The sequence below is a fragment of the Bombina bombina genome, chromosome 2, assembly GCF_027579735.1.
Source record: "Bombina bombina isolate aBomBom1 chromosome 2, aBomBom1.pri, whole genome shotgun sequence".
Taxonomy (NCBI): Eukaryota; Metazoa; Chordata; class Amphibia; order Anura; family Bombinatoridae; genus Bombina; species Bombina bombina.
In genome coordinates, this window is record NC_069500.1 from 736,251,215 (window position 1) to 736,276,114 (window position 24,900).

At 35.4% G+C, this 24,900-nt stretch overlaps 1 protein-coding gene across 1 annotated transcript in view; it reads right to left on the minus strand.

Moving 5' to 3' along the window:
• Window positions 1-24,900, minus strand: part of LOC128647983 (calcium/calmodulin-dependent protein kinase type IV-like) — a 66,829-nt gene that overhangs the window by 16,226 nt on the left and 25,703 nt on the right. Inside the window, exons 4-7 of the mRNA XM_053700663.1 lie at window positions 19,388-19,450; window positions 16,726-16,808; window positions 3,354-3,426; window positions 1,337-1,427 (exon numbers count right to left, since the gene is read on the minus strand). Of these exons, the coding sequence (XP_053556638.1) occupies window positions 1,337-1,427; window positions 3,354-3,426; window positions 16,726-16,808; window positions 19,388-19,450 (310 nt within the window). The remainder of the gene's footprint in view (window positions 1-1,336; window positions 1,428-3,353; window positions 3,427-16,725; window positions 16,809-19,387; window positions 19,451-24,900) is intronic.

Below are 24,900 nucleotides of genomic sequence, written 5' to 3' on the forward strand. Positions count from 1 at the left end.
GTCATAATTAGACATTCATGATTTAGACAGCACATACAAATTTAAACAACTTTCCAATTTACTTCTATTATTTAATTTGCTTTGTTCTCTTGTTATCCTTTGCTGAAAGGTTTATCTAGTTAAGTTCAGGAGCAGCAAAGAACCTAGGTTCTAGCTGCTGATTGGTGGCTGCATATATATATATATATATATATATATATATACCGATTGTCATTGGCTCACCCATGTTTTCAGTTGGAAACCAGTAGTGCATTGCTGCTCCTTCAACAAATGATACCAAGAGAATGAAGCTAATTTGATAATAGAAGTAAACTGGACAGTTGTTTAAAATGGTACAGTATGTTCTACCTAAATCATGAAAGAAAATGTTTGGGTTTCATGTCCCTTTAATTCAATCCATCCTAAATGCCTCTGCCAGGCTAATCCACCTTTCCTGCCACTCTGCATTTGCTGCACCTCTTTGAGAGTCACTTCACTGACTCCCCATTCACAGCAGAAAATAAATACAAAATTCTCACCCTGACAGTCAACCTACAAAGCCCTTACCAACGTCGCTCCTCACTACCTTTCCTCGCTAATCAAAAAATATACTCCAGCCCGCCCCCTAAGGTCCAACAATGACCTGCTCAATGCATCTTCTACAATCACCTCTTCCCACGCTAGACTGCAAGACTTCTCTTATGCGGCACCCCTTATGCAAACCCCTGGAACATACTTCCTCACACTGTCAGACTTTCCCCTAATCTGTCCACTCCCTAAAGACATTTTTGTTCAGGGAAGCCTACCACCTAACTCAGCGATAAATGAATTCCACTTACCTAATAATTGCGCTCATTGCAGTCCCCACCTCCCGTTTTTCACCTTCCTACCCTTCTAGATTGTAAATTCCAATGGGAATAGGGCCCTCAATTCCTCTAGTATTTGTTTGATCAATTTTCTTCTCTTATAAATATAGTATCATCTTTGTACTTTTATCATCTGTAACTATGGACAGTGCTGTGTAATTTGTTGGCACTTTATAAATAAAGTAAATTAATAATAATTAGTACAGCTGTGAAAGGTTTGCATAGAAGCCAGCGAGTGAACAAACAATACAGTCCTCAAATGTGTGCAGGTCTTTTCTGCAGGTATCAGTTTAAAAAAACTTTATTTAAACTTTGTTTTCTTCATTTTTATAAACATTCAATTAATCTTGTTTCATATATATATTTGTTCCCCTTCAAATAGAAGTTTAACACATGCAAAACATTTATTTTACATATATAATATGATATAATGAAACGAGTATGTGTCTGTGATGGTGAGAATTTTCATTAACCACAATAAATCAAATTACCAATTTTTAGAAGGGAATCCGGTGCCATATCTGCATAAAGAAGATTTTCTGGTTTTAAGTCACGGTGAACTACTCCATTCCCATGAAGATACTAAAATTATAAAAAGTATTTTTTGTACCTGATTCAATTTTGACTTCTTCCTCATAAATAAAGGTAGATATCACTGAGGTGTGAAAAGACAATAAAGACATGAATCACATACTAAACCATGTCTGATTTCAGCTATATATGTAATGGTTGCTCAAGCAAAATCCACAAAAAAACATAATACAGACAATTAATCTACTACTAGGGCTGCACAACAGTCTTATCTTCTCACTTGCAACCAAGTGCAGAATTTCATTAATGAGTTATTTCAACAGAAGTGTAAACACTTTGGGTACATGCAAGTTGCTAATTCAAAGAATACAGAAGCACAACCTTAATATCTGCAAAAGAATATTTTATTCCCTGGTGCGTCCCATCTGCGCCGCACTGATGAGGCGGGTAGGCATGCGGAATAAAGGATTCTTTTGAAGATATTAAGATTGTGCTGCTGTATTCTTTGCACTATTTATTTTTGGAATTTGTGCAGTGAATCTGACTAACAGATTTGCACGCCTGATATACATAAGTGCTGGTTTTAACTGTAGATACAAGTTGCTAATAGGAAGCCATTTTATACAAAAAAGTGTTATATTTTTAGTGACATCATTTTAGTGCACAAGTCATACTCGAGCTGCTACTGTTTAGTCGTATTGCTGAAAATTTCAGAAAATGTATGAAAGGGTGTTTTTATTTGATTTTTTTATTTTTAGTGTGACTTTTTTTAATATAACAAGGGCATAGAATTTGGATTATTTACCTATGGATGCTCATTTTAGTGGGGGCTTGTTTGTGGTAGGGGCTGTAAAAGGGGGTTACAGTTTTAGAGTGGTCTCATTTTAGAAGGTTGGCTTATTTAAATAAGTATTTAAATACATTTGGGTGTTACTTTTAGGGAGATCATATATGTGGCGTGGCTGTGGTTAGGGTTAATTGTATTGGGGTGGTTTTGGTGAAGAGGTTAACTGTGGCTAGGTTTATTTGTATAATCGTGGTTAGTGTTTACTACATTGGTTTGGTTCCCTTAATAATGTTTAGGGTCAATTTATAAAAAAAAAAATTCTGGTAGGATGGTTAGTTGTGATCAGATGCCCTAGGGCTCACGGGGATGGTTTAATGTGGAGAAGGATTGTAGTAAGGGTGAACTTGATAGTACTGGTACCTATTTAACATTTATACCAGTATTGTAACTACCATAGCCAACAAAAATGTTGATCCCTTGCCCAAGCATCAAGCTGTTAGATACTATTTAGGAACCATCAGATAGAGAACCCTATCTAAATAGTAGTGGGTTAAATATGTTCTATCGACTAAAATGAAACCACTACAAAAATAGCAGCGTCACTACTTTGTGTAGGTGCTCAGTTTTATAAAATTGCATAGGATCTATGCCCAGTTGTTTACTATAAACCACTGGTCCTCAGGCCTCTCTAACCTGCCACATTTTGAGAATTTCTGTACTAGAGCACAGGTTTAACAATCAGCTGATTACTAAACATGGTTATTTTACTTGTTCTCTCCCTAGGTAATCCTGAAAACCTGGCCTGTTGGGGAGGCCTGAGGACAGGTTTGAAAACCAGTGCTATAAACCCTCTATTTTTTTTAATTTTTTTTTTTTTTGGTGGACTAGGAATGTTGGAGACTGATAGCTTATGTTTGTTTGCAAAATAATCTAACTTGTTATTGACTACAAATGTAAAAATGAGCACTAAAAAAAATGATTAATGAAAACTAATTTGAAGTTCAGATTGGATTTGTTTCCCATTCCCAATCATATAACGCTCATGATGTTGTCTTTGTAATCCATTCTCTCTTTCTTCCTCAAGGACAAATATTTTTTTCCCCCAAGAACGTTAGTGATATACTGAGGTATATAGTCCTTAATTTAATTTTACATAACAAGATAAAATCTTAATAAAGTTACAAACTCACAGCTACACCTTCCAGAATCTGACGTACAACACAGGCTGCATTTTGTTCACTGTAATATCCACATTCCACAATCCTAAAGACAGACAACAAAGGAAGAAACAGATACTAGTAAGTTAACGATCAGAGGTTGTTAAGGGAAATTAAACCTCACATTTTTCTTTCATGTTTCAGATAGAATGTGCAATTTAAAAACACTTTCTATATTGCATCAATTATCAAATGTACTTTGTACTCTTGGTATCCATTGTTGAAAAGCAGGTAGGTAGGCTTAGAAACATGCATATGTCTGGAGCATTATATGGCAGTAGTTTTACCACAATACGTTTACCGATGCTATACATTGTGCAAACAATGCTGCTGCTATCTAGTCCTCAAAAGCTTTCTCGTAAAACTGTTGCCATTCAGTTCCTTTGATAAAAGAAGTAAATTGGCAAAGTTTTTAAAATTGTATGTTTTATCTAAATAATAAAAGAAAAATTTGGGGTTTCATGTTCATTTAACCCCTTGCGCCAAATGGACATAGGTACTACGTCACACGTTTGCCCGGCTTACTGTGCTGAAGTGGTACCTATGTCCAATACAGAGGCACATGTTGAGATCCCCGCTACCAGCTTAGACAGTGGGAGCCACAACCAGGGGGCAGAAGGCATCTGCCTTCATATGGTAAGGGGCAGGACTGTCTTCTGACAGGATCAGACTGATATGCTACAGGATATTTCTCCTCTGTGGAAGGCATAGTGAGATAACAGACTGCACCCTGAATAACACTGGCCTTACAAACAGCAGATGTTCATTCTCGGTTGAGTGGGTCTCTCACCCCCTTCAAACACCCATGCCTCAAGAGTTTAACAGAAATTATATTGTATGGCACGATTTCTGTCAGGTTCTCTGTCTCAGGCCAGGACACATATCTGTTTTCTGCAAGCCACATCATGGCCTAGGAAGACGGTGCAAGCCTTGTGCCTAATTTGGCGCATTGTGTGCTGTCTTTCATCTATAGATTGTTGTATCTCTTTGCTCACATGGACACACAAGGCTCATGTCATGTTTGCTTCCTGACTGAGCTTAGAAATTCCCACACCACAAACCTCACAGTTCTTGGTAACGGAGATAACCAGGTGTCTTTCAGTAGTTCTCTACAATTCTCTTGTTTACTGCCTGTTAGCAGCTCCCTTCCATAGAACAATACCAAAGACACCAATAGCCAAATACTTTGTAACACATAAAAACCCAGTGATACATTTCTCTCTCTCTTTTTTATTTATAATAAACCATGTAAAAAAAAAAAGACATCCAAAGGTGGGGATAGGACACAACTGATGAACAGGAAAAAAGGATACTTCATGCTGGGGACCAAGAAACCACACAACATGAACTCAGAAGTAAATGATGGTTATGTGTGTATCAATAAAAAATATCGTACACCGTAAATTAACTTTATATTAAAGGGACATTGCAGCTAAAACTGGAATCCACATGGATGCATTTCAGTTTTGAATAGAAGTATTTTTGTAATATACATGTATAAGCAAAAATGCTTTTAAGAAAAGCTATAGCTGTTTCAAAAGTGTATTTAAGTATGCACCATGCACCAGCTTTTTACACACAGCACTTGCTGAGAGAGCCTAAGGTGCTTGTACCATATGGTAATTACTAAAATTTGTCAATTGCTAACATGATACAAGCCCCACTTGTGCTCTGAACAACTGCAGTATTTAAAATGATGGTGCACTGAGAATATGTAGCTATGCTTTACATGTTTTCACATGTAAGCGCTCTGGATTCAAACACTGCCCCCACTCTTCATACCGCATTCTTCGCACTGTGTGCTAAGTGCACCTGACAAACAATTCCTCTGGGAACAAGGGATCCACACTAATGGTGCCCAGGAGAACGGAAAGCTCCACCGACACCTCGAGTCTTGAATAGAAAAAGTATATCCTTGCACTCAAAAATGAGAAATCCACTGATGAAAACAAAGCTTCTTTATTAGATCATAAAATCAACAAATGTAGCAAGTTAAAGCCAAACGCGTTTTGTCATTCATGAAAGTCACGTCATGAATGACCAAACACATTTGGCTTTAACTTGCTACATCTGTTGATTTTATGATCTAATAAAGAAGCTTTGTTTTCATCTGTGGATTTCTTCTTTTTGAGTTAAGGATATGTTTCATACTTTTTCTATCCTTCACATGCATTTGCAGAAAAAAATGTTAAAGGGACACTGAACCCAAATTTTTTCTTTCATGATTCAGATAGAGCATGACATTTTAAGCAACTTTCTAATTTACTCCTATTATCATTTTTTTCTCGCTCTCTTGCTATTTTTATTTTAAAAGCAGGAATGTAAATCTTAGCAGTTAACAACTTTGGGCGCAATGTACTAAGGCGTCAAATTTTTCGCACAGACCGTATCGAATTAACTTGCCGGCATTCGCACCATGCGGATAGAACTTCGTTACATGAATGTACTAAAAACCAAGCCATAAAATTTCGCGTCTATTGTGTCTCGAAGACAATCGGATTATTGATAACTTTGAAGCTTCGTTCGGCGCGAAAGAGCAAAGTTACGAAGCAGTCTGCGACCTAATTGGTTTAGTTCTTCACCCACGTGACCATCTAGGTTTCATAATCGTCAGACAAGCAGCAACGTCTGGCTGCTGACATGTATAAGAATGTGCATTTTCCCAGAAATCTTAGAATATTGTTTATTTACTTTTCGGTATTCACTTTGAGAAGATGGCTTGCTCCGGAGATTCAGCTACTTCTAAGAAGACTCGCAACCCTAATTTCTCTCATCAACAGAATGTTGTACTTGTTGATCTAGTACTCGAATATTATGACAATATTTATGGTAGTCGAGTCAAGCAAACCCCCGGTGCTCGTAAGAAGTTTATTTGGGAAAAAATTAGTGACGCTGTGAGTGCTCAAGGACCAACTAAAAAAGATATCGACTCCTGCAAAAAAAGGTTCAACGATATAAAGCGTCAAACTAAAGCCAAAATTGCCAAAGAAAAGCAATATGCACGAGGTACTGGAGGCGGACAACCTTATGTCGCAGATTTGACTGACTTTGAAAGAAAAGTTTTACAGAGGCTCGGCACGGAGGTTCTTGAGGGCATAACTGATGACTGTGATAGCGATATTCGAGGTAATTAGAAATTAATCTCCAAATTAATATTTATATTGTTTAATTGTCTGCACCAAAAATGTGTCTCTTACGTTAATGTATTATAAAATTGTATTCTGTAACAGAATCATGATTGAAAAATATTTGGTTTACTGTCCCTTTAAAATTGATTTATTAATTTGATTACTTCTCTCTGGTTCCAGTGAACCAAAAATTATGCATTCATGATTCATAAAGAGAGCATGAAAAACATTTTCAAGTTTCTAATATACTCCATTTTTTTTTCTATTGCTTAATTTATTTAAAAAAATAAGGCCTACATGGAACATGGAAATCACTTTTTTTGAAGTTAAATGAAACCCAAATGTTTGATTTAGAAAGAGCATGCAATTCTAATCAACTGTATAATGTATTTTTATTATCTAATTAGCTTTATTTTCTTTATATTCTTTGTTGAGAAACATATATTGATATGCTCAGTAGCTGCTGATTGTTGGCTTCACATAGATGTCTCTTGTCATTGGCTCACCCATGTCCATTGCTATTTCTTCAACAAAGAATATCTAAAGAATGAAGCAAATTAGATAATAGAAGTAAATTGGATTTTTTTTTTAAATTGTATTCTCTATTGGAATCATGAAAGAAAGATGGGTTTAGTGACCCTTTACTTAGTGCATTTGAAATAAAGATACAAATTGAAAGTAGAAAATGTAATAATAACATTTTACATTTAATTAGCATTGCAAAAATTGCACCTAAAGTTTTAATTTTATTTAATGTATTAATTGAAATCTGTATTTACTATTTCATAGGTGGTTCTGTTCGAGCATCGACCTCTGCATCTGTCCATACCCCATCTACCTCTTCATCACAGCTACTACGTCCTTCAACATCACAGCATTTGAATATAAGACAAGAACCACAACATGGGCAATATATACGTTCAACAACCAATACCAGCCACAGCCTATCGTCTGCAGATACTATTCCAGATGTAAGGAGCAGTACACCAGATACAGCTGTTGGAAGAAGCTCTGGTATGTATCTTTAAACCACTTATATATACACCTTTAAATATTTTAATATAAATTAGATATTAATCTGTAATTCTTATTTTTACAGCAGATGTTGGACGTCTCTTCAGAGCCATGGTGACCGATTCTGCACCACTTTTCGATGGTAAGTTACTTTTGTAAAGTAAATATAGGATGACAAGACAAATACTTTTGGTACAAACTAACTCTAAAATGTAAAACTTTGATTGATATTCAAACTGTGAGACTGTGAGATGGATGGATTTTATATGCAAACAGTTTTACCATGTAAAATCACAATAATTTATTAGGAAGGCCTTTAATCTTATTGTTTAAATCCAACATGACTGTATAAATTTCTCCTGTATAGTAACCCCTCTAACCATTACTGTAGGAACAAATTTTGATCTGCTCCTTTTTTTTATTTTTAATTATTTCTAAATTTCTATTTTTTTTTTTTTCTTAGATATCGGTGAGGAGGATGATTCTTCTAGAGAGGTCATTCTGAATCTTGTTCCAGTTCCAGCACCAGAGGTTAGATCTCAAGAAAGAGGAAGCCTGACTCCTGACCTAACACAGATGGCACAAGATCAGGATTTGGATATTCATGAGCCTGTAATAATCCCCCGTATTGATGATGAAAATACAAATTCACCACCTGATCATGTAGTTCAAGAACAGGCAATTGAACCTTTGGAACAACCACAAGCTGAACCTATTGTCCAAGAGCAGGCACCTTTGGAAGATGCTGCTCTAAATGAGATGTTAAATCTTGCCAGAGGATATAGAGCAGACAGTAGACAGGTTCAGGATATTTTGTCTGGACATTTAGAAAGGTTTGACAATTACAACCAGCAGCGGTTGGAACTGGACCGTGAAATCTTTCACTGGCAAAGAGAAATGGACAGGGAAAGGAACCAACATATAAACAGGGCTTTGGCAATAGCCGAAAACAACATGCAAATGGCTCAAAATACTATGCAAAGTTTGTTAGATTTTATTAGAGATAGACATCAGAGCCAAGAGTCGCCAGATCCAAAAAGACCAAGGTTAAATTAGTGCATTTTTTTGAAATTTTTGAAGTTATTATTATTGTTTTTTGTTGATCCAGAATATATTTGTATTGTTATTTGTACATAGTTTTATTAAAGTTTATTCTTATTTGATTTTATTTTCTTATTCTATTCGAATTTACTTTTAATCATTTAAAGGTTTAAAATTAATTGTACACAAAGACAAATCTAATTGAACCAAATGTAAAATTTATTACATCCCCATTTTTAACAAATATGAAACAAAAAGGCATTATAAAAAAAGATATAAGGGTCCTCCCGGCCACTACAGTCATTGTTGGTTTTGAAATTCACCATTTTAACATACAAAAATATGACAATTTTTTTGTTTAAATATTTTTTATTCATTTTCAAATCAAAATAACATTTTACAAATAAAGTTCAAACAAGTAACATTACAGGTTCAGTCTGTTCAAGAGTCACATTCATTATATATTTGTCGGTATTTTACTCCGAATAACTTTGTCATCTTATAAACATACGCCTAGATTTGGAGTTTGGCGTTAGCCGTCAAAACCAGCGTTAGAGGCTCCTAACGCTGGTTTTTACCGCCCGCTCACTTTGCAGCCGCGACTTTTCCATACCGCAGATCCCCCTACGCCATTTGCGTATCCTATCTTTTCAATGGGATCTTTCTAACGCCGGTATTTAGAGTCTTGGCTGAAGTGAGCGTTAGAAATCTAACGACAAAACTCCAGCCGCAGAAAAAAAACAGGAGTTAAGAGCTTTTTGGGCTAACGCCGGTTCATAAAGCTCTTAACTACTGTGCTCTACAGTACACTAACACCCATAAACTACCTATGTACCCCTAAACCGAGGTCCCCCCACATCGCCGCCACTCTATTAAATTTTTTTAACCCCTAATCTGCCGACCGCACACCGCCGCCACCTATGTTATACTTATGTACCCCTAATCTGCTGCCCCTAACACCGCCGACCCCTATATTATATTTATTAACCCCTAATCTGCCCCCCACAACGTCGCCGCCAGCTACCTACAATAATTAACCCCTAATCTGCCGACCACACCTCACCACTACTATAATAAAGTTATTAACCCCTAATCCGCCTCACTCCCGCCTCACTAACCCTATAAGAAATAGTATTAACCCCTAATCTGCCCTCCCTAACATCACCAACACCTAACTTCAATTATTAACCCCTAATCTGCCGACCGGACCTCACCGCTACTCTAATAAATGTATTAACCCCTAAAGCTAAGTCTAACCCTAACACTAACACCCCCCTAAGTTAAATATAATTTTTATCTAACAAAATAAATTAACTCTTATTAAATAAATTATTCCTATTTAAAGCTAAATACTTACCTGTAAAATAAACCCTAATATAGCTACAATATAACGAATAATTATATTGTAGCTATTTTAGGATTAATATTTATTTTACAGGCAACTTTGTATTTATTTTAACCAGGTACAATAGCTATTAAATAGTTAATAACTATTTAATAGCTAAAATAGTTAAAATAATTACAAAATTACCTGTAAAATAAATCCTAACCTAAGTTACAATTAAACCTAACACTACACTATCAATAAATTAATTTAATAAAATACCTACAATTATCTACAATTAAACCTAACACTACACTATCAATAAATTAATTAAATACAATACCTACAAATAAATACAATTAAACTAACTAAAGTTCAAAAAATAAAAAAGAACTGTTACAAAAAATAAAACAATATTTACAAACATTAGAAAAATATTACAACAATTTTAAACTAATTACACCTACTCTAAGCCCCCTAATAAAATAACAAAGACCCCCAAAATAAAAAAATGCCCTACCCTATTCTAAAATTAAAATAGAAAAGCTCTTTTACCTTACCAGCCCTTAAAAGGGCCATTTGCGGGGCATGCCTCAAAGAATTCAGCTCTTTTGCCTGTAAAAAAAAACATACAATACCCCCCCAACATTACAACCCACCACCCACATACCCCTAATCTAACCCAAACCCCCCTTAAATAAACCTAACACTAAGCCCCTGAAGATCTTCCTACCTTGTCTTCACCATGCCAGGTATCACCGATCGTTCCAGGCTCTGAAGTCTTCATCCAAGCCCAAGCGGGGGCTGGCGATCCATCATCCGGCTGAAGTCTTCTATCAAGCGGCGGCTGAAGAGGTCCAGAAGAGGCTCCAAAGTCTTCATCCTATCCGGGAAGAAGAGGAGATCCGGACCGGCAACCATCTTGATCCAAGCGGCATCTTCTATCTTCATCCAATGACGAACGGCTCCATCTTGAAGACCTCCGGCGCGGATCCATCCTCTTCTTCCAACGTCCAACTGAAGAATGAAGGTTCCTTTAAGGGACGTCATCCAAGATGGCGTCCCTCGAATTCCGATTGGCTGATAGGATTCTATCAGCCAATCGGAATTAAGGTAGGAAAATTCTGATTGGCCAATCAGATTCAAGTTCAATCCTATTGGCTGATCGGAACAGCCAATAGAATGTAATTAGTTTAAAATTGTTGTAATATTTTTCTGTTTGTAAATATTTTTTTATTTTTTGTAACTTAGTTCTTTTTTATTTTTTGTACTTTAGTTAGTTTATTTAATTGTATTTATTTGTAGGTATTGTATTTAATTAATTTATTGATAGTGTAGTGTTAGGTTTAATTGTAACTTAGGTTAGGATTTATTTTACAGGTAATTTTGTAATTATTTTAACTATTTTAGCTATTAAATAGTTATTAACTATTTAATAGCTATTATATCTGGTTAAAATAAATACAAAGTTGCCTGTAAAATAAATATTAATCCTAAAATAGCTACAATGTAATTATTCGTTATATTGTAGCTATATTAGGGTTTATTTTACAGGTATATTTAGCTTTAAATAGGAATAATTTATTTAATAAGAGTTAATTTATTTCGTTAGATTTAAATTATATTTAACTTAGGGGGGTGTTAGGGTTAGACGTAGGTTTAGGGGTTAATACATTTATTATAGTAGCTGTGAGGTCCGGTCGGCAGATTAGGGGTTAATAATTGAAGTTAGGTGTCGGCGATGTTAGGGAGGGCAGATTAGGGGTTAATACTATTTATTATAGGGTTATTGAGGCGGGAGTGAGGCGGATTAGGGGTTAATAACTTTATTATAGTAGCGGTGAGGTGCGGTCGGCAGATTAGGGGTTAATAATTGTAGGTAGGTGGTGGCGACGTTGGGGGCGGCAGATTAGGGGTTAATAAATATAATATAGGGGTCAGCGGTGTTAGGGGCAGTAGATTAGGGGTACATAGGTATAATGTAGGTTGCGGCGGTGTACGGAGCGGCAGATTAGGGGTTAAAAAAATATGCAGGGGTCAGCGATAGCGGGGTCGGCAGATTAGGGGTTAATAAGTGTAAGGTTAGGGGTGTTTAGACTCGGGGTACATGTTAGGGTGTTAGGTGCAGACGTAGGAAGTGTTTCCCCATAGGAAACAATGGGGTCGCGTTAGGATCTGAACGCTGCTTTTTTGCAGGTGTTAGGTTTTTTTTCAGCTCAAACTGCCCCATTATTTCCTATGGGGGAATCATGCACGAGCACGTTTTTGAAGCTGGCCGCGTCCGTAAGCACCGCTGGTATTGAGAGTTGCAGTGGCGGTAAATTATGCTATACGCTCCCTTTTTGGAGCCTAACGCAGCCATTCTGTGAACTCTAAATACCAGCGGTATTTAAAAGGTGCGGCCAGAAAAAAGCACGCGTAGCTAACGCACCCCTTTGGCCGCAAAACTCCAAATCTAGGCCATAATATCTTATCCACAACAGAAAGAAACACTTTTATATATTATCACCTTCACCTATCACCTTTTCTACGTGTCAATCCTTCTTACCCTTCTAGTCCCTTCCACATACATAATATATGGTTCCCACATTTCGATGAAGCCGTCCCTAGTATTTAGGAGTTCTGCCGTGGCATTTGACATATTATAGTGGTATTCTATTCTCTTTTCAATATATTCAAAGGTAGGAGCATCTATCTTCCAGAACTTCGCTATGCACATACGTGTAACAGTACATATCATGTTAACTAACTTGGAGTGAAAAAGTTATGGCGATTAGGCGCTTAATCTGCAAAAGGGATAAAGGTGTGTATGGAGGTCGTTAGCTAAATATGTAGAAAAAACTGGACCTTGGACAGAATAAGTGAAAAATTCTTCTACAATTTATTTTCAAAATAAAAACATGATAATACCAAGATAAAATAAATCACAATCCCTAAGTGTTGCAACACTATATTGATCAATTCATAAAATTTCTAAAATTCAGATATACATTTGTTTCATACACAAATAAAAGGATTTATCTGCTCTTTTGTATCCTTTGTTCAAAGATTTTAGATAGAATGTATTCTTTTATTTCAACACAATTAATAATATTTGTCTCTATTTGATATTTTATATCTATATTCCATCAACTTTAAAATTACAAATATGTAGCAAAAACTAACAATTAGTTAAAACAATTTAAATGCAAGACTGATTATAAATGGTGTCCCCACAATGGCTGTTTACTTATATTGGTTGTAATTTTGGGTATCATAAAAGTTCATCAAAGCATTTGTAAGTAATTGGAGATAAATTACTGAGGGCTGTGTTCTTTATCCTTATATTTATGTTGTGATATATTACGGTTTCACAGTTACCTCTTTGTATCCTCAGTGAGCTTAATTTGTAGAAAAGGAATGTTCCAAACAGTGTTTAGGGGTGATTTTCTTGCCCTCTCTTGTGAGCTGTTACTACTCACGGCTTCCCAGCGGTTCCTATGTGTCCTCAGTTTGACTCTCAGACAAGGGGTTTCGGTAGGTAATTTTCTTTGTGTTACCTTGTCACTGGTCTTTGTAGAAGTGCTCTGATTACAGCACCAAACTGTAGACAATCCTTTTGTTTCTGTAACTTGCGCAAGTTAGCTTTTGTGTTTGTAGTTCCTCAATCTCCTGCACTTAAGTACTTCTGTACGCAGGAAAAAAACAGGCTTTTTCTTTCTTGGTGTTCACACAGATATCAATATGTTTCGCCAGCAACCCTGGCTTTATCAAGACTTTATCAAGTTATCAACTAACTTGGAGTGCCTCTTTAGATGCCCTTCTAATGGAAAATGTAGAAGGGCCTGCTCTGGAGAAAGGGCTATATCTGCTTCAAGTATTAAGCTTAAATAGTGTGAGGTGCGATCCCATACTCTCCTGACCTTACTACAATGCCACCACATATGTAGATATGTCCCCGCTTCGTCGCATCCTCTATAGCATTTATGATGTTCACGGTCCTCGGCTTTAGCCCACCTATTGGGGTAAATGTACCACCTATGTATTACCTTGAGGTAATTTTCTTTTAATGTAGCATTAGGGGAGAATTTAAGACCTCTCTGGATATTTTCTGCCCAGGTTTCAACTGACCAAGATCTACCTAAGTCCTGTTCCCATTTTATCATGCTATTGTTTTTTTTATCCTTCTCTTTGATGTTGAAAAGTGGATATAGTAAAGTAACTGTACCCCTCTTATAATCTTTAGTTAAGCACAGTGACTCGTATATAGTGTTATGTTCTTTCTTTGTGTTTCCTAATATCTCTTGTACCCTGGATTTGAGTTGTAGGTAGTGAAACCAGAGATTTTTTTATCAGGTTCCCCCAGTTCTTCATATTGTTTAAAAGACAGTATCCTACCATTGACAAGTGTATCTGCTATGCGATATAGGCCTTTATTTTCCCATTTTCCCTGCATTTGTGAATTTGTTATTGCCATTCTAGCTGCATAATAATAAGATATTAAGTCTGGAAGTCCCCCCCCCGATTTATGTCTGGTCAACGTGTCCTTATTAATTCTTGCCCTTTTCCCTTGCCATATAAATTTAAGAATTTCCTTTTGCATTATTTGTAGCTCTGAAATCGGTACATTTATTGGGAGAGAGCGAAATAGATAGAGGATCTTGGGCAGTATCGTCATTTTGATGTACATAATCCTTCCATACAATGAGAGTTTGTATTTGGCCCAGTTGGCCAACAAAGCTTTAACCTGTTTAAATATAGCTGTGTAATTTTCTTTGTATAGATTATGCACATTTCGTGAAAGGAAAATACCCAGATACTTGATGGATGTCTTTGCCCAAGAGAAGGTAAAATTAATATCAAGGAGTCGATGGAAGGCACACGTACCTTGGAAAGACGACCATCAATGCATCAATTACTTTGGTTAAGTGCCTCGAAAAAGCAGAATGGCTGATGCCAATTATAACGCTAGACACAGCTTGGAATGAACCGGTGGCAAAAAAGTGTAAGGCTGCCAACAGTTTTAATAGTCCGGGTATGGCTTGTGAATGCGCTGTCATAGGCTCAAGGTATTCTGCTATTTCATTATAAAGTTCCATAATAGCTTCTCTGTCCAAACGGAATCTCTGGATAATCTCCCGATCAGTAATGCCTTCCAAACCCATACGTGGAAGGAAAACTCTAGGGACTCTGATTCTTTTACCTCTCCTTCTTTGCAATCCATTGTTGTCAACCGGTGCCTGTATAGCCCTTCTTCCTCGTAATTGAATCAATCGGAAAAGAAACATGTGTAAAAGTGTCTCCATCTTCATTCAGTGATCCAAAAACCAATAATGATACAATAGTAGTCTAGTCCTTTCACTTAAGTACTTCAACCTGGCGTCAGGTTGATACCCCCTATAGTTTTCTATTGTATTCGCTACCTAAATGGTCACGAAGCAAATCATCCGAAGTTACAGTGAAAGTTAGAGCGGGCGGATTAGTTGTAACATTCATAATTTCCGATTAAATCGAATTTACGTGCGATTGAACATGTAGTAAGTGGAAAAAGGCTTAGGAAAGATCAGTTGCGTAAAATTACGATAGCTGATGAAAAATAGTGGTTTTTCTATTCGATCGCAGATTGGTAAATACGAGATGCAGATTGTGAACGAATTTTGACGCCGAAATACAGATGAACGGTCACTTCGAAGCTTAGTACATGGCGCCCTTTATTTTGTTTATTATTTTTTGTAATCTTAGTGTTTTTTATTTTTCATAATATAGTGTTTATTATTTTTTATAATTTTAGATTTTTTAAATTGTTTAGTAGTGTTAGATTCACAGGTACATTTTTATTAATTCTAAGATAGTTATATTGTAATTTTATTTTAAAGTTAGGGGGGTGTTAGGTTTAGGGGTTAAAAGTTTAATTTAGTGTTTTGCGATGTGGGGGGCCGGCAGTTTAGGGGTTAATAGGTTTACTTCAGTAGTTACTATGTGGGGGCTGGCGGTTTAGGGGTTAATAGGTTTATTTAGTGGCGGCGATGTGAGGGGACAGAGGTTTAGGGGTTAATAGGTTTATTTAGTGGCGGTGATGTGGGGGCCGGAGGTTTAGGGGTTAATATATTTAAAAAGTGTTGGTGATGTGGGTGGGCGGCAGATTAGGGGTTAATACGTTTAATATAGTATTTGCGATGCAAGAGGGTGGCGGTTTAGGGGTTAATAGGTAGTTTATGGGTGTTAGTGGACTTTGTCACAGTTTAGTTATGAGTTTTGTGAAACATTTTTGTTACACAAAATCCATAACTATTGCTCTTAGATGGATGGATGTATGGATCGTATAGGTATAGGCTGTAACGCAGGGATTTTAGCCTGAACGCACAACCTGTAATACCGGCGCTATGGAAATCCCACACTCAAATTTAATTTTTTGAGTGCGGAATGGACGTTGCGTTACAGGCTAAAATGCTTGCGCTATAGCTATACGGCTGTGACTCGAAATATGCGTTCCCGGCCATTCCATGCGCAATGGCCAATTTTTCAGCTGTACCGCATCTAGCCGAATGGTACTTAATACTGTTGTCATGTTAATATATTGTTTCCATATTGTATATATAATAGACTTATACAGTTGTCATACCACATGTGTCTGTACCAACAATGAATATATACTGATGTGATTATGTCATTCAAAACGCATTAGAGAAAATGGAACTTCATTCACATGAGGTAGATGCTTGTGTTGATTACATTGTTTGGATTGTTTTCAATAAAATACTTTTTCACTTATTCCTTCTCCATTATTACTCGCAGCACCACACTAAAGAGTATTTCCAATATGTGATAATATAGTTCAAACAATTAATTGAATATTTACCTGTCAAAAAGTTCACCTCCTGTCACTAGTTCAAGAATTAATGTAATTTCCAAAGGTGACTCAAATATATCTTTCAGTTTAATCTAAAATAAAAAAAAATACAGAAACAAATTTAAGATGCTGTATTTTTGTTTTCAATAACACTGCACAGAATGGCATATGTGATAAACATAATAACCCATATTAATTCACATACATATCTCAGAGATGCAACAATTCAGAATACTGTAGCTTACATTAGTTAATAAGACCATATTAATGTGTGTCTTTTATAGCTTATCACATACTTTGAGTGAGCATTTCTTACCTACAAGAATATTACTTAAAGGAATATTTGAGTGTAAAAATAACATTATCTCGCCACCTCTGAGGTGTCAAAGAGGCTAAAGAAGCAGTTTCTGCCTCTTAAATGTGTGGTTGCAGGCTCGCTCATTTTCCCCTAAGCCTACCTAGGTATGCTTTTCAACAAGGGATGACAAGAGAAAAAAAGTACATTTGGTAATTTAAAGGGACACTAAACCCAATTTTTTCTTTTATGATTCAGATAGAGCATGCAATTTTAAGCAACTGTCTAATTTACCCCTGTTATCAGTTTTTCTTCATTCTCTTGCTATCTTTATTTGAAAAAGAAGGCATCTAAGCTAAGGAGCCAGACAATTTTTGGTTCAGACCCTGGACAGCACTTGTTTATTGGTGCTGTCCAATCAGCAAGGACAACCCAGGTTGTGAACCAAAAATGGGCTGGCTTCTAAACTTACACTCTTGCTTTTCAAATAAAGATAGCAAGAGAATAAAAAAAAATGATAATTGGAGTAAATTACAAAGTTGCTTAAAATTGCATGCGCTATCTGAATCATGAAATAAAAAAATTGGGTTCAGTGTCCCTTTAAGTAAATAACAACATTTCTTATTGTTTTCTAATGAAGCTGCAACTTAAAAATACATACTTGCACATTTATATATGTGTTTTTTTTTAAATTAGAAACATTGGCTTTTGAAGATTTATTGTCTAGACCAAGGGCCAATTTTTTATGCTGCAAATGCAGCAGTTTCCGCACAAGCCATTAGGCTCGCAGGAAACATAAGTTAAGAAGCAGTAGTCTTAAGACCGCTGCTCCTTAACTCGTAAGCCACCTCTGAGGCTGCGGACATCAATCAGCCTGATCGGATATGATTGGGTTGATTGACACGCCCTGCTAGCGGCCGATTGACAGCGAATGTGCAGGGAACGGTATTGCACAAGCATTTCATGAGACATCGGCATTTATCGATGTTGGGTGGACATGATCCGCTACAACGGATCATGTCCGTCCGACAAATGATAAATCAGCCCCAAAATAACAACTAACCTATAAAGTATGTCTGTGAATATAACGTATTGATTGTAGTAGACATTTACTAAAGTTTTATTTTTGTTGTGAAATTAAGTATGCAATGTACAAACAGGCTGCTGGTTCTGAAAAAAGTGCTTCACTTTAATAAAATTATGGTTGCTACATATGTTTCTGTAAGTTATATTTAAGAAGCAAAAGTAGAAAAAACGGTTATCCTGGGGTGAATGAATAAAACGTCTTTATTGAGAATAAAGTTAAAATCGAAAGGCATACACAAATAAAGAGAAAAATAGCACCAGGTGTGGCACTGTCTAAGCCAGACAGTGCCACACCTGGTGCTATTTTCTCTTTATTTGTGTATGCCTTTCGATTTTAACTTTATTCTCAATAAAGACGTTTTATTCATTCACCCAAGGATAACCGTTTTTTCTACTTTTGCTACTTTGGCCAGTGATTCCTGGATGATCGTGCTGTGGGGAGGTGTGTGTTTTCTTCCAGCAGCTATTGGTGGACATACGGTTCTATCTATACGACGGATTGGTTCAGGTTGACTGACATCACTACCAGCCAATAGGATTCGGCGCTCGGTTAAGGCGAGCAGGAGAGACGCTGTACATTTCCATACCCACGAGGACGCCAAGCAGCTGAGCCGGTGGAGAGACGAGCACTTGGAGGAGGTATATGGTACCCGTGCATCGCAGATCCCATTAATTCCGGTAAGAAGAAAGCAGGCTTGGGCAGCAGTGGGGGAATTTACTCCGGTACATGTTTTTTGGCTATTTTTCGAGTCAACAGTCATACCGCTTTAACCTGAAAGTTAGTCGAACTCTTGCAACCCACCCTACCCCTAGCTGGATTTAAGTAGTTACTAACTACATATTGTTTTATGCGCTACTGAGTTTTCTCTTTTGTATGTTTAGTTATATTTAAGAAACCATATCTGTCTAAGTGTCTATAAAATATGAAGAAAGTTTAAAGTAAATTTCTATTAAAATGCCATGATACTCCATTTTTGTTTTTGTTTGATCTAATAAAGGCATTTCATAACACATTAAAATGTTTTAAATAGATGTTACAGCGTTGAGACAAAAAAAACAACAAAGAAACAAAACCACTTTTCTTGTCAGGAGTTTAAAGCACTCAATACAGCTGTGGGAATGAATTGTCCATGCTAGCCTCTGTCATATGCATGATAGTTATGTTTTACTACTCTTGTGGTTAAAGGGACATTGTAGCAAATATTTTTCTTTTAACATGATCAATGGATTTGTAAAGAATATCAGCCAATAAGGCTTTTGAGGAAAATAAATAAAAAGAAAAATACTTACAATGTTTGGATGAGAAAGGCGCAGTAACACTCCAATTTCAGTTCTTATAATCTTTTTATCAATCTAAAGGAAGAAATTACATTTTAGATAATTATATCATTTAAGGGAGTAAAAGCGCAAAAAGAAAATGTTCTAATATTATAGCATTTTATTATTGATCATGTAAAACAATGTGTTTCAACCGGGCAAATTAGTTAAACACATAGTTGAAGTCAGTTCCAGAGCAGCAATGCACTACTGGGAGTTTTATATATATATATATATATATATATATATATATATATATATATGTATATATATATAGATATATATATATATACATACATAGAATGATGAGGAATGCACTCACCGGATTTAAACAAGGGAATTTTAATCCTTTACCGTATTACTGTGAGGTTTCAGAGTATTACCCCCGTTTTCAAACTGGCACCAGTAAAGGATAAAAATTCCCTTGGCTAAATCCAGTGAGTGCCTTCCTCATTATTTCGGAAAAGAGTAGAGTCAGAAATGTTAATTTCTGGCTCCAAGGGCAGATTGCATTTTTTAGCACTTACTGTCCCCTATTACTAATATAGGTATCAAAACCTTGAATAGGAAAGAGATGTGGGTGGAGCAGCGTATGTCTAAAATTAAAACCTAACTTTTATTTCAACACTTAAAAAAAAAGAAGAAAAAATGATAATAACATACAATTAAAAACACAAATTCGCGTAGAACTTGGAAATTAGGGTTAAATTGTACCCTGTGTTTAGTATTTGGATGGGGTAACGATAAGAGAGAGGGGTATCAATATTCAGATATTATAGTTCTAGAATAAGGTTATCTGAAGAGCTGATGTAAGTGTGGATTCTCTTGTATCTCTGACACCTGTGTTATTGTGTCAAATTATTGTTGTGAATGCCTATAGTGTTACTACAAATGTTTTATCTCTCTGATCTAACTGGATAATATACACCTCCTCTATTGGGCTTGTGTTACAAGCTGAGATGATGAAGTATCGTACTCAATTAAATTTATGAGAGAATAAACTGTTATGATTTAAGATTTTAGTATTGTGTATATATACAGAAGTGATTCTGCTATATGTATTGAACTTGTATGATTTAGGATTTTAGTAATGTATATATATGCAGAAATGATTCTGCTGTATTTATTGAAGTTTAAATATTGAGAAGAAATGTATAAATCGAGTTGCAGTGTGTTGTAAAGATAAGTGCCTTTAGCTAATGCTTAAATAGCAATTTATATATTAGTTCTTACACACGTAATATGAGCATTCCCCTTATTTCTGGGGTACTCTGCTTTATCCAGAAGTTGTTATATCTTTTCTCTTAATTTTATTTAAGTGAACAGATTTTTTTAAAACATGCATATAGACGCTTCTATATATATGTATTTAGTTATTTAACTCGTTAATACCGATATTTGTATCAATAGTTGGAGATGATATAGATTAATACTTGTGATCAATGTCTTAGTGTGATAATGAGACTTGGTTGTTATTGTGCTTATTGTTCAGTCTATTTGTTCTAGTAAACATGGATACTAGTGGAGTATTGGGGTCGCAAGCTTCAAATGAAATAGTTATTGGTTCTATTTTATATATAGAATCAAGTCAGTATCGAGCTGGTTGCTATTTCCCCTTAGTATCTATGTTGGCTTTGAGTTAAATACAGTTTTGTGTGATTCAGTATGTTACATTGTTTTGTATATTTTTAAATTTTCTCAGAAGTCACTACACTTGACCTAATGTATTGTTTCTTTATTTGCTGACACTGTTGTATATGTTTGGTCTATTCAGTCTTAGATCTTACTTGCTAGTACAGGATTTGTTCACAATATTGTTTATATATTCTTGCGGTTCACTTGTATTATTAATTAATACGGTCAGCTGTATAATACCGCAATGGTTTTATATATCTAAACCCTGATAGCTTTCTTATATAAATTTCTTATATTTATATAGCTCTTTATAATTATGCTATTGGGTAGACCAAACAAATGTGGGTCTTAATTTGTTAAAATAACAACTGAGCTGAGTCAGCAATAGTCCCCCGGTTTCCAGCAGTATTGTTTGGGAGCCGGTATATTTTTAGGTATAACAGTCGTGTGATCTTTTAGAGTGTTGACTAGCGTCAGATAGATTGTAGTATATTCCGGTCAAGTAATACTGGAACTTCTATAACGGCAATTACTTAATAAAGTTCGGAGTCACACTTGTTTTCTTTTCACATTCACACTATATTATGGTTTCGTTATCCTTGCATTCACAACGTATTTAAGTAATACTGAATCTCGAAACATCCACTTCAGCTTCCCCCAACTTGTTTTTACATTAATCCCCAATACTCATTCATGCATTCATTGTTTTATCTAAGTTCTACGTTCTTTTGCTGATTAAAAACTAAATGGGTTGAAATCGAGATGTCAACCTCTCCCTAACATGTTTCGCCGTTTGTAATTCCGGAAAAAGCCGGAATTACAAACGGCGAAACATGTTAGGGAGAGGTTGACATCTCGATTTCAACCCATTTAGTTTTTAATCAGCAAAAGAACGTAGAACTTAGATAAAACAATGAATGCATGAATGAGTATTGGGGATTAATGTAAAAACAAGTTGGGGGAAGCTGAAGTGGATGTTTCGAGATTCAGTATTACTTAAATACGTTGTGAATGCAAGGATAACGAAACCATAATATAGTGTGAATGTGAAAAGAAAACAAGTGTGACTCCGAACTTTATTAAGTAATTGCCGTTATAGAAGTTCCAGTATTACTTGACCGGAATATACTACAATCTATCTGACGCTAGTCAACACTCTAAAAGATCACACGACTGTTATACCTAAAAATATACCGGCTCCCAAACAATACTGCTGGAAACCGGGGGACTATTGCTGACTCAGCTCAGTTGTTATTTTAACAAATTAAGACCCACATTTGTTTGGTCTACCCAATAGCATAATTATAAAGAGCTATATAAATATAAGAAATTTATATAAGAAAGCTATCAGGGTTTAGATATATAAAACCATTGCGGTATTATACAGCTGACCGTATTAATTAATAATACAAGTGAACCGCAAGAATATATAAACAATATTGTGAACAAATCCTGTACTAGCAAGTAAGATCTAAGACTGAATAGACCAAACATATACAACAGTGTCAGCAAATAAAGAAACAATACATTAGGTCAAGTGTAGTGACTTCTGAGAAAATTTAAAAATATACAAAACAATGTAACATACTGAATCACACAAAACTGTATTTAACTCAAAGCCAACATAGATACTAAGGGGAAATAGCAACCAGCTCGATACTGACTTGATTCTATATATAAAATAGAACCAATAACTATTTCATTTGAAGCTTGCGACCCCAATACTCCACTAGTATCCATGTTTACTAGAACAAATAGACTGAACAATAAGCACAATAACAACCAAGTCTCATTATCACACTAAGACATTGATCACAAGTATTAATCTATATCATCTCCAACTATTGATACAAATATCGGTATTAACGAGTTAAATAACTAAATACATATATATAGAAGCGTCTATATGCATGTTTTAAAAAAATCTGTTCACTTAAATAAAATTAAGAGAAAAGATATAACAACTTCTGGATAAAGCAGAGTACCCCAGAAATAAGGGGAATGCTCATATTACGTGTGTAAGAACTAATATATAAATTGCTATTTAAGCATTAGCTAAAGGCACTTATCTTTACAACACACTGCAACTCGATTTATACATTTCTTCTCAATATTTAAACTTCAATAAATACAGCAGAATCATTTCTGCATATATATACATTACTAAAATCCTAAATCATACAAGTTCAATACATATAGCAGAATCACTTCTGTATATATACACAATACTAAAATCTTAAATCATAACAGTTTATTCTCTCATAAATTTAATTGAGTACGATACTTCATCATCTCAGCTTGTAACACAAGCCCAATAGAGGAGGTGTATATTATCCAGTTAGATCAGAGAGATAAAACATTTGTAGTAACACTATAGGCATTCACAACAATAATTTGACACAATAACACAGGTGTCAGAGATACAAGAGAATCCACACGTACATCAGCTCTTCAGATAACCTTATTCTAGAACTATAATATCTGAATATTGATACCCCTCTCTCTTATCGTTACCCCATCCAAATACTAAACACAGGGTACAATTTAACCCTAATTTCCAAGTTCTACGCGAATTTGTGTTTTTAATTGTATGTTATTATCATTTTTTCTTCTTTTTTTTTAAGTGTTGAAATAAAAGTTAGGTTTTAATTTTAGACATACGCTGCTCCACCCACATCTCTTTCCTATTCAAGGTTTTGATACCTATATTAGTAATAGGGGACAGTAAGTGCTAAAAAATGCAATCTGCCCTTGGAGCCAGAAATTAACATTTCTGACTCTACTCTTTTCTGAATCATTGATTCTTGCATAAGCACTCCAGCAAGTACCCACTGCAAAAATAAAAGTAGGTACAAATAGCAGTCCCCATTCACTTGTGTAGTGCGGTTGCAATTTTTTGCCCTTCCTCATTATTCTCTATCTGGATTATTTGATGCGCACCCGGTACTAAATGGTAACCGTGAGTGCTAGGCCACACATGATATATATATATATATATATATATATATATATATATATACTGTATATATAGTCACAAAAGAAGGTAAAGCACTCCAGGTAAAAGTTTCAAGGCTTGATCCACCTGTGGTGCCCAGGGTACGCTCCAATGTATAATATAGCATCAAAGGAAGAAGGCACTCACTGGGTCTTTTCCATCAAAATAACAATTTTAATTTGTGACGTTTCGGGGTTGCCCCCGTTTTCAAATAAACATACAGCCAGACTTATGCTTGTTTGAAAACGGGGGAAACCTCGAAACGTCACAAATTAAAATGTTATTTTGACGGAAAAGACCCAGTGAGTGCCTTCTTCCTTTGATGCTATATATATATATATATATATATATATATATATATATATAAAATTATATATATACAGTATATATATATATATATATATATATATATATATATAACAATGAGAGCAATTTACAAAAGAGCAATCTTTTATCAAACATATACTGAACAGGAATTAACCAGTTGTGGTAAATAGGATCAGTGTTTTCCCTTATGCCAGTGTAACATGCATACATAAAAAAGCATGGGGAAAGGTTTAGGAGCTATGGGATGGCACGCAAATGCTTAAAGGGCCACTGTACCCAAATTTTTTCTTTCGTAATTCAGATTGAGCATGACATTTTAAGCAACTTTCTAATTTGGTATCTTTATTTGAAATTCAAAAATGTAAGTTTAGATTGGTGGATAAATTAATTAACCAATAAAAAAGTGCTGTCCAGAGTACTGAACCCAAAACAAGCTTAGATGCCTTCTTTTTTAAATAAAGATAGCAAGAGAACGAAGAAAAAATTATAATAGGAGTAAATTAGAAAGTTGCTTAAAATTGCATGTTCT